This window comes from Protopterus annectens, chromosome 2.part1, assembly GCF_019279795.1.
Source record: "Protopterus annectens isolate FY-2018-M chromosome 2.part1, PAN1.0, whole genome shotgun sequence".
Classification (NCBI taxonomy): domain Eukaryota; kingdom Metazoa; phylum Chordata; order Ceratodontiformes; family Protopteridae; genus Protopterus; species Protopterus annectens.
The window spans coordinates 380225063-380240628 of NC_056729.1; the positions used below are offsets into that span (position 1 = coordinate 380225063).

At 43.6% G+C, this 15566-nt stretch overlaps 1 protein-coding gene across 1 annotated transcript in view; it reads right to left on the reverse strand.

Annotated features, from left to right (window-relative positions):
- Positions 1-15566, reverse strand: part of TLL1 (tolloid like 1) — a 1749881-nt gene that overhangs the window by 1186034 nt on the left and 548281 nt on the right. The window contains exon 6 of the mRNA XM_044063452.1: positions 11921-12045. Within this exon, the coding sequence (XP_043919387.1) occupies positions 11921-12045 (125 nt within the window). The remainder of the gene's footprint in view (positions 1-11920; positions 12046-15566) is intronic.

Genomic DNA, 15566 nt, shown 5'->3' on the forward strand with positions numbered 1-15566 from the left:
GGAACTCCCCTAAGGAAGGCCGCAGAAGTGGCAGCAGCTCTGGTGGAATGAGCCGTATGCTCCCTGGGATTTGCTTTCAATGGTGAGAATAACAAAATCTGATTCCATGAGCAATCCATTTAGAAATGGTCTGTTTTGAAATGGCTTTACCTTGGGAACTTGAAGCATAAGAAACAAACAATTGTTCTGATTTTCTGATGTCCTTGGTTCTGTTCAGGTAAAAACGTAGTTGTCTGTGTACATCCAAGGAATGTAAGATCCTTTCCCCTTTATTTTGAGGAGTGGGGAAAAAAGTTGGCAAGTGGATAGTTTGATTTAAAGCCACTTTGGAAACCACCTTAGGCATGAATGTAGGATTAGTCCTCAAAGATACTCTGTCTTGATGAAAAATAATATAAGGTTCCACAGCCATAAGAGCTTGTAACTCTGAGACTCTCCTGGCAGAGGTTAGGGCTAACAGGATAGATGTCTTCCAAGATAAAAACTTGATGTCAGAAGAGGCAGCAGGCTCAAAAGGAGGTAAGGTTAGTTTTTCCAAAACATAGTTGAGAACCCAAGCAGGAATGGGAGGAGATCTAGGAGGTCTTAAGTTCTTAGCTCCTCTGAGAAACTGTCTCATGAGCTGGTGGGAAAAGATGGGAGGGTCTGTACTATAATGAGCAGAAAGAGCAGAGGCATGTATCTTAATGGAAGAGGAAGAGAGACCCTTATGTAAGAGATCTGTCAAGTAAAGTAAAATTAAAGTAATGTTAGGAAGAAGAGGATCAGAATCCTGAGCCTGCATCCAGGAATAAAATCTTTTCCATTTTCCTGCATAAGATTTTCTAGTGCTAGGACGTCTGGCTTCTAAAATGACATCCATAACCTGCTTGGGCAGTAAAGAAGAAATCAAAGGGCCAGGATTAACCAGGCCGCCAGGCTGAGAGTTCTGACATGAGAGCGTAGAACCTGACCCTGATGTTGGGACAGAAGATTCGGAGACTGAGGTAAAACCCAAGGGGGCTCCAGGCATAGGTTTCTTAGAGTTGGATACCAAACCTGCCGAGGCCAATTTGGAGCCAGCAAGATAATCATCTTGGGCTTGTCCTGTTTTATCTTCAATAAAACCCGTGGAAGAAGAGGAAGAGGTGGAAAGGCATATCCCGAGAGGTTCCTCCAACTGAATGACAGGGCGTCCACTTTCCAAGCTTCTCTGTGGAAAGTCCTGGTGCAAAAATTCTGTAGTTGATGATTGAGATGGGATGCAAAGAGGTCTATGTGAGGACATCCCCAGACTGCTATCATCCTGAATATTTTGGTGTCCAGCATCCATTCGTGTGGATTCGAAAGGTTTCTGCTCAGACTGTCTTCCAGGAAGTTTTGTTTCCCTGGTAGAAACTGAGCTTGAAGATCCATGGCTAGTCTGCAAAGGGGGTAGGAATGAGATCCCCCTTGCTTGTTTATGTACCACATAACTGTGGTGTTGTCTGTCCGTATTAGCAGTTGTCCTGGTCGTAAAAGATTCCTGAAGGCCAATAGAGCTTTCTGAACGGCTAACATTTCCTTTAAATTGATATGCAGGTGCTTCTGATCCTTTGTCCAAAGGCCCTGCAAACAATTGCCCTGAAAATGGGCTCCCCAAGCATAATCCGAGGCGTCCGTGGTTAGTATCTGAGAGGCAGGAGGCAGACGGAAGGGCTTCCCTTTGTTTAGAGCACATGCCCTGGACCACCAAAGAAATTCCTTTTGAAGGCAAGGAAGGACGGAGATCAGTATGTCTAAACTGTGGCAATGCTGAGACCATACACTTTTTAGGTACCACTGTATTTTCCTCATGTGTAGTCTTGCATATGGTACGAGAAGGATGCAGGAGGCCATGTAACCCAAAGCCTACAGGAATTTCCTTGCAGATAGTTAAGTTAGAGTTGCCAAGGTTCTGAAAATGGAAGCCAGCTGTAATTGTTTTTCGGATGTCAGAAATGCCATCTGGGTTGAGGTGTTTAGAAGTGCACCCAGAAAAGTTATCTGTTGTGATGGTGTCAAATTTGACTTTTTTATGTTTACAGAGAATCCCAGGAACTTGAGGAGGTTCTGTACAAATTCTAGATGCCGGAGTAAGACATCCTTGCTGTCTGCCTGAATTAGACAATCGTCCAGATAAAGGTAAATTTGAATTCCCGTGAGTCTGCAGTAAGCTACTACTGGAGCCAGGCATTTGGTGAAGACCCTGGGCGCAGTAGACAATCCAAAGGGCAGCGCAGAGAATTGAAAGTGCCTCAATCCGCCCTTGAACCCGAGGTATTTTCTGCGATCCTGCCTGATTGGAATGTGTAAATATGCCTCCTTTAAATCCAAAGTTACCATCCATGCATCGTTGGACAGCATTGGAAGTAGCTGCTGTAGAGTAAGCATCTTGAATTTTGGAATCTCTAGAAAGGTGTTCAAGACCGACAGATCCAGAATGGGTCTCCATGCGTTTTGCTTCCTTGGGACTAGAAAGAGCCTTGAGTAAAAACCTTTTCCCATCTCTGAAAGAGGAACCAGTTCTATGGCATTCATAGCCAAAAGAGCTTCCACCTGGTTTAAGGCCTCCATCCATTGATGTTTTGGAAGGTCTGGCCATCCGCTTGACCTTGGCAAGGTATGAAAATGGAATTTGTAACCTCTTAAAACCACATCCAAAACCCATTTGTCTTGGGTTATTTGAGTCCAATTTTGATAAAAAAGAGAGAGTTTTCCTCCGAGAGGGGCTTCCAGGCAAGAAGTTCCTGTAGCCCAACAGAGGGAGTCATTGAGTTTGTTTCCTTTGAGATTGCGACCTGTCCTCTCCTCCCCTAGGGGTGGAAGCAGTCCACTGTCTTGGTCTATAAGCAGCTTGTGTTTGAGGCCTCCCTCTGGAGCGTCTATATCTACCCCTCTGAGGCCTGTCTGAAGTGGGAAAGGACCAATTTTTTGAAGGCCAATTCCTGCTAAATCTAGGTGGCTGTACTTGTAAGAAATCTTTAACTGTTTGCATGGATTTCGCCTTATCCTCCATCTTTTTAATCACCTCTTCAGCTTTTGATCCAAACAAAACATTATGCTGAACAGGAGCATCCAATAATTTAGCCTTTACTTGTTCAGGTAAATTTTGTTCCTTTAGCCATGCATGCCTTCTAATGACTGTGCCAGAGGCCGCAGCCCTACAAGAAGCCTCCAAGGCATCAAATCCACAGTGCAAATCATGCTTCCCAACCTGTTCAGTGGCATGCAATAAGTCATGTAATTCCTTATCATCTGCACAGGCATAAATGGAAGTAAGCTTTTGTTTTAAGACAGACAAGAGAAATTGCTGGTATTTAAACATATGAAACTGACAGTTTAAAGCCCTAATGGACAAAGTAGCAGAAGTGTACACCTTTTTGCCCCATCTTTCTAAGGATCGAGAATCCTTTCCAATAGGAATGGGATTTTGGCAGAAGCGGCCTTAACTCCCTTAGGACCCTGAGAAATGGTTTCAGAGTCAGCAGAAGGGTTCTTGTATAAAAACTGATGGGAATCAGGAACCCTATAATATCTATCAGGCTTAACAGGAGCAGGAGGAAAAGAGTCAGGGGTTAAGTTAGCCTCCGAAAAGGCATCATCCACAAAATCCAAAACAGGAGGAATAGCCAGGGGTCTATGTTGAGGAAGAAGAAGAAATTCCCTCAGCCTTTTCTTGGATTCCGAATACTCCTGTCCTTCCCAGTGGAAATGTTCCCTCATTTCATGCAAAGTTTCCCCAAAAGAGAAATCCTCAGGGGGAGAAGCTGAAGGAATGGATTCTTCAGCATCAGAATCCTCATAAGGAGGGAAAGAATATTCCTGATCAGAAGAAGAAACTGAGGAAACAGAAGCCTGATCAGAGGAATCAAAATAAACATCCTGCCTTGGCCTTTTGTCTGGAGGGGGATGAGAACCCCTAATCATAGTAATTAAATCCTCCGCCATCTTGAGTAACTGTTTCTGTGACTTGGGAGCCGGTTCAGAAGAGGCCTGTGTTGAAGTCTTTGATTTAGAAGGAGTATTTGCCTTTGTCTTTGGCTTTGCCTTTACTAGTAGCTGAGTAGGCCTGAAAACCCCTTCGGAAGCCGGTACCTTCACAGTGGCTCAGGACCCATCCAAAGGAGCATTGTCCGAAGGTCCTGCAACAGAAATATTTAAAGGCCTGGTTGGCTCCTCATGAGAGTCCGTTTCGGCCATCGGTTCTGAAATGGCCGACGACAGGGGCTGCAAAAGCGCCTCACTGATGACGGCCGAACCTGAAGCTGGCTCCGCTTGTGCGCTATCATCAGATTTGGACCTAGGAGGCCTGTCTTTATCCTTGCGACGCTTGTGAACTCCGGTAGCCGGGACCGTATCTGACGACATTTTGTAGTTAAAGCGCCTACCGAAGTAATGAAAAGCAAAATCGTACCTTCGCTTAATAGTACGTTGATTGAATCTAGCACAAAACCGACAACTAGCTACGTCGTGGTCAGGGCCTAAGCAAGGAATACAGTAAGAATGAAAATCCTTATGAGGTATTTGCTTCCCACATGAAATACAATTATTAACTTTTTCTGACATCGGAGTGGAGCAAGAAAAAAGTTTCCCCAATGGGGTACTTAGATTTGAGTGGAGAAGGAAGTCTTCGGACCGAAGTATATCAGAAAAATTTGTCAGGAGTCAGCCGACCGGCACTTGCGAACTGCTATCACCGCACTGCAAGAAAGACTGGAGAAGATGGCGACGGCTGTCAGCTTTGTACTCCTGGCACTCTGATGTCAGGGAGCATTGGTTGAACAGCTGACGCCGGACCCAGACTTTGGGATTCTCGCCGACCGAGGGCTGCCTGCCGGCAGGGGAGAACCCTACAGTCATGACTGCAACAGTGAAACACAATGAACATCCATAAAAGCATGCTGGAGGTCATGCCACTGATGGTTTTCACTGTGTATTTCTTTTTTTTCATTTATGAACTATCCCTTGCAGTCACCTGTTTTACATCAGAGGGCTCATCTTCTCTGTGGACCACATCTCCACACAGAACGACCAGATGAATGCTCTCCCCTGGGATGGGCAGGGCCATCCCTGCCTGTCAGCTCTTCACACACCTGAGCCACTAATCAAACACCAGGCATCAGACTCAGTTACGGCTTTATCTTTTTCTACAATGCAGCTGGCTACAGAACTCTTCCTTTTAGGCAAAGTAGCGTAAAATCTTACCATAACCATAGATGTCCTTCTATTCTACATGCTGCAGTATCCATTACATTCAGGAGTTCACCTCTGGCTGACTCATATGTCTGGCCAGTATACAAAAGTTTTAACGTTATTGTAAGGTACGTGCGGTGACACACATCATCTCGCGTACATCAGCCATACAGAGAAGTCGTGTATAAAGCAGATGTCAGCATGTACCAACCTCAGAAATTAATGCTGCCAAGCACAAGCCTGAGCCTAGGTAAGAAAACATGTCAACAGGGGAACAGGCAAGCATCAGGGTGAAGGCAGGGGGGTAAGTAATACTGCAGCATATAGGCGAGGAGGACATCTATGGTTATGGTAAGATTTTACACACCTATTCTATGTCCTTCTATTCATATGATGCAGCATTCATTGGATTAGGGAGAATGCCAAAGCTCATGCTTAGAGAAGACTTGGTGGAGGAGAAGAAGCTTTTTCTACGAAACCATGTAAAATAGCTCTGGCAAACCCCATCCTGGACCTGAAGATGACATCTAGTTTATAATATTTAATGAAAGTATGAACAGAAGGACCAGGTAGCTGCCTCCAGGTTAGAGCAGGTGTCCAAGCTTTTAAAGAAGGCCCCAGAGGAAAACACTGCTCTGGTACAGTGTGTCCTCACAGGAAAAGAAAGGCACTTACCACTGGTTGAAGAATAGAAGGAAATACCTTTAGAAATCCAGGAAGAGATAGTTTACTTGGAAATCATCTGACCCAGGGCCCTTGAATGCTAAGACATAAACAGGCATTCAGATTTAGAGATAGGTTTAGTTTTGTCCAGGTAGTATCAGAGTTGTCTGAGTACATCCAAAGTGTGTAGACACCTCTCACTGGGAGATTGAGGAGAAGGAAAAAAGGTGGGAAGGTTGATAGACTGATTAAGGGATAACTGATTAATCACCCTTGGCATAAAGGAGGGATTTCTATGCAAAGATACCCTGTCTCTGTGGAAGACTGTGAAGGGGGGATAAGACATCAGAGCTTGCAACTCCGACACCATTCTGGCGAAGGTAATGGACATCAGCAGAACAGTTTTCCATGTGCAATGTTGCTGGCTCAAATGGGGCCAGGGTAAGTTTCTCCAACACAAAATTAAGATCCTAAGGAGGAAGAACTGGCTTCCTTGGTGGTCTAAGATGAAGGGCACCTTTAACAGTTTAACTTCTAACCTAGAGGCTAAAGGAGTTGATACAGGCAGACGAGCTGAAATAGCTGAAAGATGGGCTTTCACAGAAGAATAGGACAGCCCACCCTTCATCAGTTCACACAGATGGAACAAAACCACCAGGACATCTTCTGACAGTGGTTGTAAATCCTTTTTGAGACACCAGATAGAAAACCTCTTCCATTTGGAAGCATAGAATTTCCTAGTAGTGGGTTTTCTGGGCTACTGCAGAACTTTAAGCACGTCTTTTAAAAACAGGGTTTTAATTCCCTTTAGACACCTTTCACCCACAGGGTCAGGTTTAGAGTTGACAGCTTGTGGATATACTAGAGTTCCCTTATTATTTGTGAGTAGGTCCATTTTGTGGGGTAACTTGTAATGACTGCCTCTGGCTAAATGCAGGAGGAAGGGGAACCAGTGCTATCTTGGCCAAAAGGGAGTAACCAGCAAGATTTTTGGTTGATCCTGCTGAATCTTCAGTAGGACCTTTTGGAGAAGGAAGATGGGGGAATGCATACAGAAACATCCCTTTCCAAGAGAATAATAGAGCACCCACCTTCCAGGCCAAGGGATGTGCGACCCTGGCACAAAATTTGGGAAGTTGTCTGTTCATGGGGCAGGCAAAGAGATCTACCGGAGATATACCCTAATGATGTACCAGATCCAGAAATATGTCCCTGTGTAACATCATTCATGAAACTGGGTCATGGACCTGCTTAATGTGTCTGCCACAACATTCTGAGCCGAAGGACGGTAAACAGCCTGAAGAGAATCTTGACTTTAAAAGGCTAACTCCCAGGCATATAGGGCTAGTCTGCATAGGAGGCAAGACTTCATTCCCCCCTGTTTTTAGACGTATCAGAGGACAATGTTGTTGTCTGTGAACCACCTTCGCACCCCTGGAGTAAGCTTGGGTTTGAAGATTTGTAGGGAAAAATCAGGGCCCTCATCTCTTATGTTGATATGTTCCCTGGTCTGGGTTGTAGACCATACATCTCTGACCCTCCTGGATTGCACAGTTGCATCCCATCCTGTGTCTGAAGCATCTGTGTACAATTCTTGAGAGGGCAGGGGTGGCTTTAAGGGGAGACCTGGATTTGTTTGAAACCTGAAGAATCCACCAATCCAGCAAGGCAGGACTGGAATAACAAAATCCAGAGGATGGGAGTTCTGCATCCAAACTGTCCTTAGAAACCACTGAATCTTCCTCATGTGCCACCTGGCCAAGGGGAGCATGGAAATTGAGGATGCCATGAACCCCAGGAGACATAGGAAGTCCCTGGCAGTCAGGGATTGAAGGGGTAAGAGGCTCTCAAAGTAGGAAGTAAGAAACACCACCTTTTCTGTGGGCAGAGAGGCTAGCATCCTGTCTGTCTGGATCCTGCAGCCCAGAAAAATGTGGTCTTGTGAAGGCATCAGACAGGACTTCTGAGTTTACTGTGAAGCAGAGACTCTTCAGAAGGGAAATTATGAAGGAAAGATTCTCTTGAAGAAGGTCTGAGGACTTGGCCTGGATAAGGAGATCATCTAGGTAAGGGAAAATCTAAATTCCCTGTAGTCTGCAATAAGCTATAACAAGAGCCAAGCATTTTGTGAAGACCCTTGGTGCCGTACAAAGACCATAGGGCAAAGCACATAACTGAAATTGTGAGGAAGCAACAGAAAAATGTAAAAGTTTCCTGAATAGAGGGTGAATAGGAATATGAAGGTAGGCATCTTTGATGTCTAATGACACCATGAACACTTGGGGAAGAAGAGTGGGCAAAGTCAGCATCTGAAAGGAGGGAACTTTAAGAAAGGAGTTTAAATGGGAAAGGTCCAGGATGGGTCTCCAAGGGCAATCCTTCCTCAAAAACATCCTGAAGTAGAATCCTTTTCCCGGTTGAGAGGAGAGGACCTCTTAAATTGTCCCCTGGGAGAAGAAAAGAAATGAACTGAGGGAAGAGTTCTAATTACCCTTTTGGTGGTTGTGGGATGTCTCTGAAGGAGGGGAGAGTTTCCCAAATGATGAAATATCCTTTTTGGATTATAGAGAGGACCCAAGAGTCCTGAGTGATCAGATTCCAAACAAGAAGAGAGAGAGAAAGGAGAAGGGACAGAGGAATGGATGGCCCTGGAGGCAGATAGTCACAGTCTACCAGGCTTGGAGTGGGACTGAAAGGACGGTTTCTGAGGAGGTGTGGATGGAGTAGACTTTGAAGAAGCTTGTTTCCTGGGGCCTCTCTTACATTTAGAGGAAGAAGGCATAACCGGTTTCCTAACAAATATAGTCTTTGCTGTGCAGTTCCTCTGGAACTTGGGGACAGGAGAATCAAGGATATGTTTAAGATCCTGGAGCTCCTTGTCTTTTTCCTGTAATAATTTGAAAAGGTCTGCAGCCAAGCTACCAAATAAGGCTTTATTGACTAGAGGGGCATCCATCAGTTTGGCCTCGATGTCATCAGGTAAGGGCTGTAACCTCAGCCAGGAAGATCTCCTCAGGACTGACCCAGAGGCCGTCACCCTGGCTGAGGTATCCGCAGCATCATAACTGCATTTGTTGGATTGGCTAGCAAACTGGGCAGAGGAGCTGAGGATGGTGGACAGTTTAGCCATGGCAGGAGAATCCGGGAGTTCTGAGAGGAGCTTTCCAGCATCTGACAGGAGAGCCAAAGTATTTGGCCATGTGGGTCTGACAATTAATTGCCCTGAAAGCTAGAGTGGCAGAGGTGTAAGCTTTTTTACAGTCTCTCCATTACTTTGCTCTCTTTATCAGAGGGCAGTAATTTGAATGCCTTATCAGCTGAAAATGATATGGTAGATGGGTCTGCAGAAGAGGCTTTGAAGAGGAATTTAGAGTCTTCAGGCACCTTGTAAAACCTATCAGGATGATTGGGAGCAGGAGGCTAGGAGTCCAGGCATTTAGATGCAGCTGTAAAACCATCCAAAAATGCTGGCAGAACCAGGGGAATGGCAGAAGGGGATGCAGAATCCATCTGAAGGAGGTCATAATACCTCTTTTGTATGCCTGATACTTGGCAACAGTCCCATTTGAAAAATTCTTTCATTTTCAAAATAATTTCCTCAAAGGAAATATCCTCTCCAGGGGAAAAACATACCATTAGATTCCTCCTCTGGAGAGGCATAACCCAGAGGAGAAGCTAATCTCTTGAAGATTCCTCTTTATCTGAGGAGGTGTCTGCAGATGTCCTTTTGAAGGGAGTGGATAGAGAGAAGGCCTGAAGAAGAACAGAAAAATGTGAGGGCTCATCCAAAGAGCCTGACATAACCTCCATCTCATGTGATAAACGCTTAAGGCGTTGGTTCTCTAAATAAAGCTTAAGAGAAGCTAAACAGCTCCTGAGGGGTTTCGGAACAAACAACTTACATATAGCACAAGAGGTATGGTCATGGTCTGGGCCTAAGCAGAACAAACAGAGGTTGTGGGAGTCCTTATGTGGAATCAGCCTTCCACACTGACACTTGCCCTTCCTAGTTGACATGAAATCACCCAAAAAACAAAGAGTAGCCAAAATTTTAAGAAAGAAAACCCCTGTGGGGTACTTATCTGAACCAAGTTTCACGACTAATCTGGCAAGTGAACATCTGGAGTAGGCGATCGAGCAGGCGGCAGAAAAGTTCTGAGTTTGGTACGTGCTGATGTTAGCTTTATACCAGATGTCTCTTTAAGGCCAATGTACATGAGGTGATGTGCAGCATCACACGTACCTTGCAGTACCATTTAGACTTTTGTATACTGGCCGAATGTAAGAGTCAGGCGGAGGCGAACTCCCTAATGTGATGAATACTGCAGCATAAGAAGAGAAAGACATCTGAGGTTCCTGATGTGGTAGGTCCCACAGCAAGGGATCCAGCGTGCTTAACCTTTGCCAGCTCCCACATATTTTTACATGAATTGTTTGGAGCCAAAGCAAGCCAGGGTAGCTGTCTAAGGTACAGACATCCTGGGCCAGATGCCCAGTCTTTAGCAATAATATAGACCTCAAGATTTAACCGCATGTAATCCTGTTTATGTTCAAAAAATAATAAATGGTTGGCCTGGAACACACAGCTGTTACACAGAGATTGAAGGGATCTCTGCTAGTTAAGGGCCTTCCCCTGGGATCTGCATCCTTTGTGGCCAAAGGCAGACGACTGGATACCTGCATCTGGTTGTGATGCAGCTATGAGTCCTGGTGCAGAATAGTTAGTACTGTTCCACAGTTAGAATCCAGAGGGGTTCCAACAGATGACAACACTGCTGTAACAGCTGTTGGAGGTGGGGCTTACAATATGGTGCCTCCTTGGAGTATGAACTCTTAGTTTTCTGTGACATTAATAGTGTTGCTGTGGCCTCATTGTGTTGTATGCTTCTTTACAGGCTGCACTTCTTTGCTTATTCATTTTCTCTGGCACTTGGCTTTAAGTTTTCTATGCCTTCTCCCACATGAAAAGATGTTCCCATTAAAGACTGTGGGGTGCATATCCTGTAGCATAAAGTAAGGTGCATCCAGCAATCCAAAAATGATTTGAAATTCATAAGCCATATTCTTTAGGGCCTTTTTAGAGTAAGAACTCTCTTGGCAAACAAAAACAGTGTGATTCCACCCAGGGAGAATAGATACAAAGTGTAATTCCTTCATAGGGATTTGTTGAATTAAGGCACAGTCATTGCAGACTGTTCCTGGTGACAACCACCATCTCAAAATAGTGTAAGAACACACTCACAAGAACGTGTTTTATTATTCAAGCTTAAAACTTCAAAGAAGAAAACCATGATGTTATTAGAAAATGACAATAATAAAGTCTTCCAAAAGGGTACTTATCATTCTAGAAGTAACATGAATGGGAATGATAAACTCACTTCTGAAGACTGCAGTGTGGCAACAGTTTGAGATGCTGCAAAATGCTCTCCTTTTTCACCCTGGTATCGTCCTCATGTATCTAATACAGAGGAAGAAACTAGCCTTCCTGGAAATGTCCAAGGGTCTAGAAATCAGGCCAGTTGGACAGACGTTTGCCTTCAGCTGAATTCTCATTTAGGATAAAGAAACTGCAGGAGTCACTATGATGAACAGCATGTATGTATTTATACATACATGTATGTATCCATTACAGACAGCAGACTATGGCACTTCCATGTACTTGCCAAAACCCCTTGGTTGACATAGTAATTTTTGGCAAAAGTCAGAAATGGTAAACTCTTAGCACTGCATGTGGCAGTTGAGCTAATATTTTACTTATAACAGATGCCAAAAAATGAGTTGCTCAGATCCATCCCTGAGGATCAGGTTTATCCGTTTTCTTTACCAAGAAATGACTGACATTTTACCCTCTAATATTGTGGAAATTAAACAATTTCTCATCTTGTCTTACTAAGACCACCTTGACAGTAAAAATATTTTAAGCAGATGCACAGGACAATTTTTGTGTAATTATCTCATTCACCGATTACACTTTCATTTTTAGGGATTCCTTGAGTCTGCACTAAAAAAGAAAAAAAAAAAAGCTGCACACTCATCTGTACTTCTTTATTTTACATCACAATACCTGGACATCTATACAGCTTTCTTGCCTGTGCAATGTCTCCTTTACTTAGACGGGTTCGCTGACCAATTGCAGGTCTCACACCGTTATCATCACGAGAAGGAAGAATGGTATCCAGAAACATGCCTCTAAACAGGATTAAAAGAGAAATAAAAATATTGCTTTACTGTAGCTTGAATTAGCCCTTTATCAATGTCTTAAAACAACTTATTTTTGTCAAGTAGTATAGAAAAAGGCTTTACATATTCAAAAAGGTATAATGCATATCCCGAATGGTTGTGTGTGTGCACATATACATACAGACAAGTATACATACATATATTTACACGTGTACACGTGTATACATACAGACGCATGCGCGTGCTCACGCAAACACGCACACAAAAGGTTTATACACTCACAAACAGTTTTTAGTCCCAAAACCTACATACAATAACAAAATGAACACAAGAATGATATAACAGACAATTTACAACAAGTTTAATAGATAAGCTCATTATTTTTGACTGTGACAATCACCCGAGTAAACCAGCCAGCAATAAATAAAACTCCAAGTAAAACAAAACACAGTATTGCAGCAGGAAGCACGGCACACAGACTGTCCAACAAGACTTGTAAATAGATGAAATACTTTTAATAAAATACTTACAAGTCAGTAAGCGCTTTCACCAAATAAACATTGGCTTCATCAGACCATAATAATAATAATAATAAAACATACAGCCACACACTTTATATAGTCATAAGATCAATTAAAACAATTCAAATTCACCAGTAGCATATTCTACACCAGTATTCATTTACATATATCAATTGCTTTCAATTGCTTTTCAGATGACATCATATATTAAAGGAGACACTCCCCTTGCAATGTATATGCTACAGTCAAAAAGTTAAAACTAAACATGGTGCCCTATAAGTTGAACTAAGCCGGCTGGCAAAACATATTCTATCTTGGTAATCCCCTCTCATCAAGTAGCGGTTTAATAGAAACTTAACAAATTCAAACCTGATCCTTTATCAGCTCTCAACTTAAGGATCCATCTAAGTTCCGCTTCACTAGTCCTATTTTCAATATTACCCATCCTAGGACCTACTTGTAATGTTTGTATAACTTTAAACCTAAAACTAGCTGCCACATATCTAGCAAGTGCATTTGCACTATTCCCTGTTCTTATGCTGTATAAATGTTCCCTTATGCACTCTTTAAGGATGCGATCGGTCTTCCCAACATAGATTTTTTTTTACAACATTCACACTGTGCTAGGTACACTAAATGCTTGGTAATACAAGTTGCCCTTACACTAAATGTATACCTTCTATTGAAGTCTGGATGCATAAAGGTGGTATCAATATCTATCAAACCACAGAAATTGCAGGAACCACATGGATACATTCCATATTGTTTACCACATGCTATCTTGCCTTTATCTGGATAGCATAATAAGAAGTTATGTACCTACCATAACGTTCCATGTTAGTTGTCTTCTCTCGCCTTCTTTCTTGCTTGATGGGTTCGGAGCCGATCCTTCGGCTCCGACTCGGCACTTGCTAAGCTCGAGAGTCACTTTTACCAGCTCGAGGCAGCCCCATATCCCATGATGCAAGGCGGTAAGTACCCAGATCTCGTTTGATGACAAAGGGCAACAGCACCAAGCATAAAATACTTCCAAAAGGAAGAAAGAAAACTTACAGATGGAAGAAGGACCAGGTCTGAATGGTCTTCAGCATAACAGTTTCTTATAACAAGGTCTGTCCAGGCCAGGGGGAAGGAGGGAGGTTCGCAAGAAAGAAGGCGAGAAGACAACTAACATGGAACGTTATGGTAGGTACATAACTTCTTAATGTTAAGTTGTCAATCTAGCCTTCATTCTTGCTTGATGGGACCGTCCTAGCACCTCTATACTGGGTGGCTCAATGGAACAAATTCATGAGGACTGTAGAGCCAAAACTGGCTCTGTCCCTGGAGGCCAAGTCCAATTTGTAATGGGAAACAAAAGTGTGAGGAGTGGCCCAAGTGGCCGCTGCACAAATAGTGTCTAAAGGAAGTCTAGCTTGAAAAACTGTAGAAGTAGCTAAGCTCCTAGTTGAATGTGCTTTAGGTTTTGAGCACAGCTGTTTTCCCCTGAGCAGATAAATTTCAGAGATGACCGAAGAAAGCCATCTAGATAAAGTCACTTTAGAAACAGGAAGGCCTTTTTTATTATCCGCATAGGAAACAAAAAGTTGATCAGATTTTCTAAATTTTTTTGTTCTGTCCAAATAATATCTAAGTTGACGGTGGACATCAAGATAATGTAGCTTTTGTTCAGCTCTATCTGAATAGTTAGGGAAAAATACAGGGAGATCAATGGAATGATTCAAATTGTTCTTTGAAGCGACCTTAGGCAAAAAGGTTGGGTTAGTTCTCAAAGATACTCTGTCTTTGTGAAAAACCAAATAGGGTCGAACCGAAAGAGCATGAAGTTCAGACACCCTCCTGGCGATGTAATAGCCACTAGGAATAAAGTTTTCCAAGAAAGATATTTCAGGGAACAAGAAGCAGCTGGCTCGAAGGGGAAGAATCAAGGATGTCAGCACTAAATTTAGATCCCACTGAGGAGGAGGATTCCTGATTGGAGGTTTTAGTAGGAAAATTCCTTTCAAGAAGGCCCTGCAGAGCCTATGGGACATAATATTATGATCTGCTATCCCGACATGAAAATTGGAAATAGCAGCCAATTGAACTCTGACTGTGGAAGAAGAGGAGCCTGCATGAAAAATCTCTGCTAAGAAGTCCAGGACTGCTTGAACAGGGGCAGTAAAAGGATCAATATTCTTGGCCTTAGCCCAATAAGAGAAACGTTTCCATTTGCTTGTATAAATCCTCCTGGTAGAGGATTTTAACGGTTACTATGATGTCTCTAACTGGGTTAGAGATCAAAGGAAGCCTGGCTAAGGAAGGAAGTGGAGCAACCATGCTGTGAGGTTGAGAGAAGGGATTGACCGGTGCAGCTGACCCGATTGGTGAATCAGAAGATCTGGCACTGGGTCCAGATGCCACGGCTGCACCAAAAGGTGATGATGGAGGAACGGAACCAAACTTGTCGAGGCCAGTAAGGGGCAATGAGAATCAATTTGGCTCTCAAAACGGTAGCTTTCTGGATAACCTGAGGGATCAGAGGAAATGGAGGGAAGGCATAAAGAAGTCCCTGGGGCCAATCCTGGGTTAGAGCGTCTCTGGGGGGATGGCCTGATAGAGGGAAGAGGCTGAAGAAGTCTGGACATTTGCTGTTTTGGGGAGTAGCAAAAAGATCGCAACATGGACGACCCCATTCCAGAAAAATCTCTTCCGCTATAGATTGCTTGAGAGACCACTCGTGAGGCATGAGAATAGCTCTGCTCAATCTGTCCGCTACAATGTTGGTTTTCCCAGGGATATGCGTTGCTACCAGAAACCGATGAGAGGAGATCGCCCATTGCCAAAGTCTGAGCGCTTCTCGACACAAGGGGTAGGACTTGGTTCCGCCCTGTTTGTTGATATACCAAACTACAGACATGTTGTCTGTGTGGACTGCAATTGTCCCTACGGGAAGAAAGTCGTTGAGGGCTTGCAACGTTAAAAGCACTGCTCTCATCTCCAGGACATTTATGTGCAGATGGTACTCGA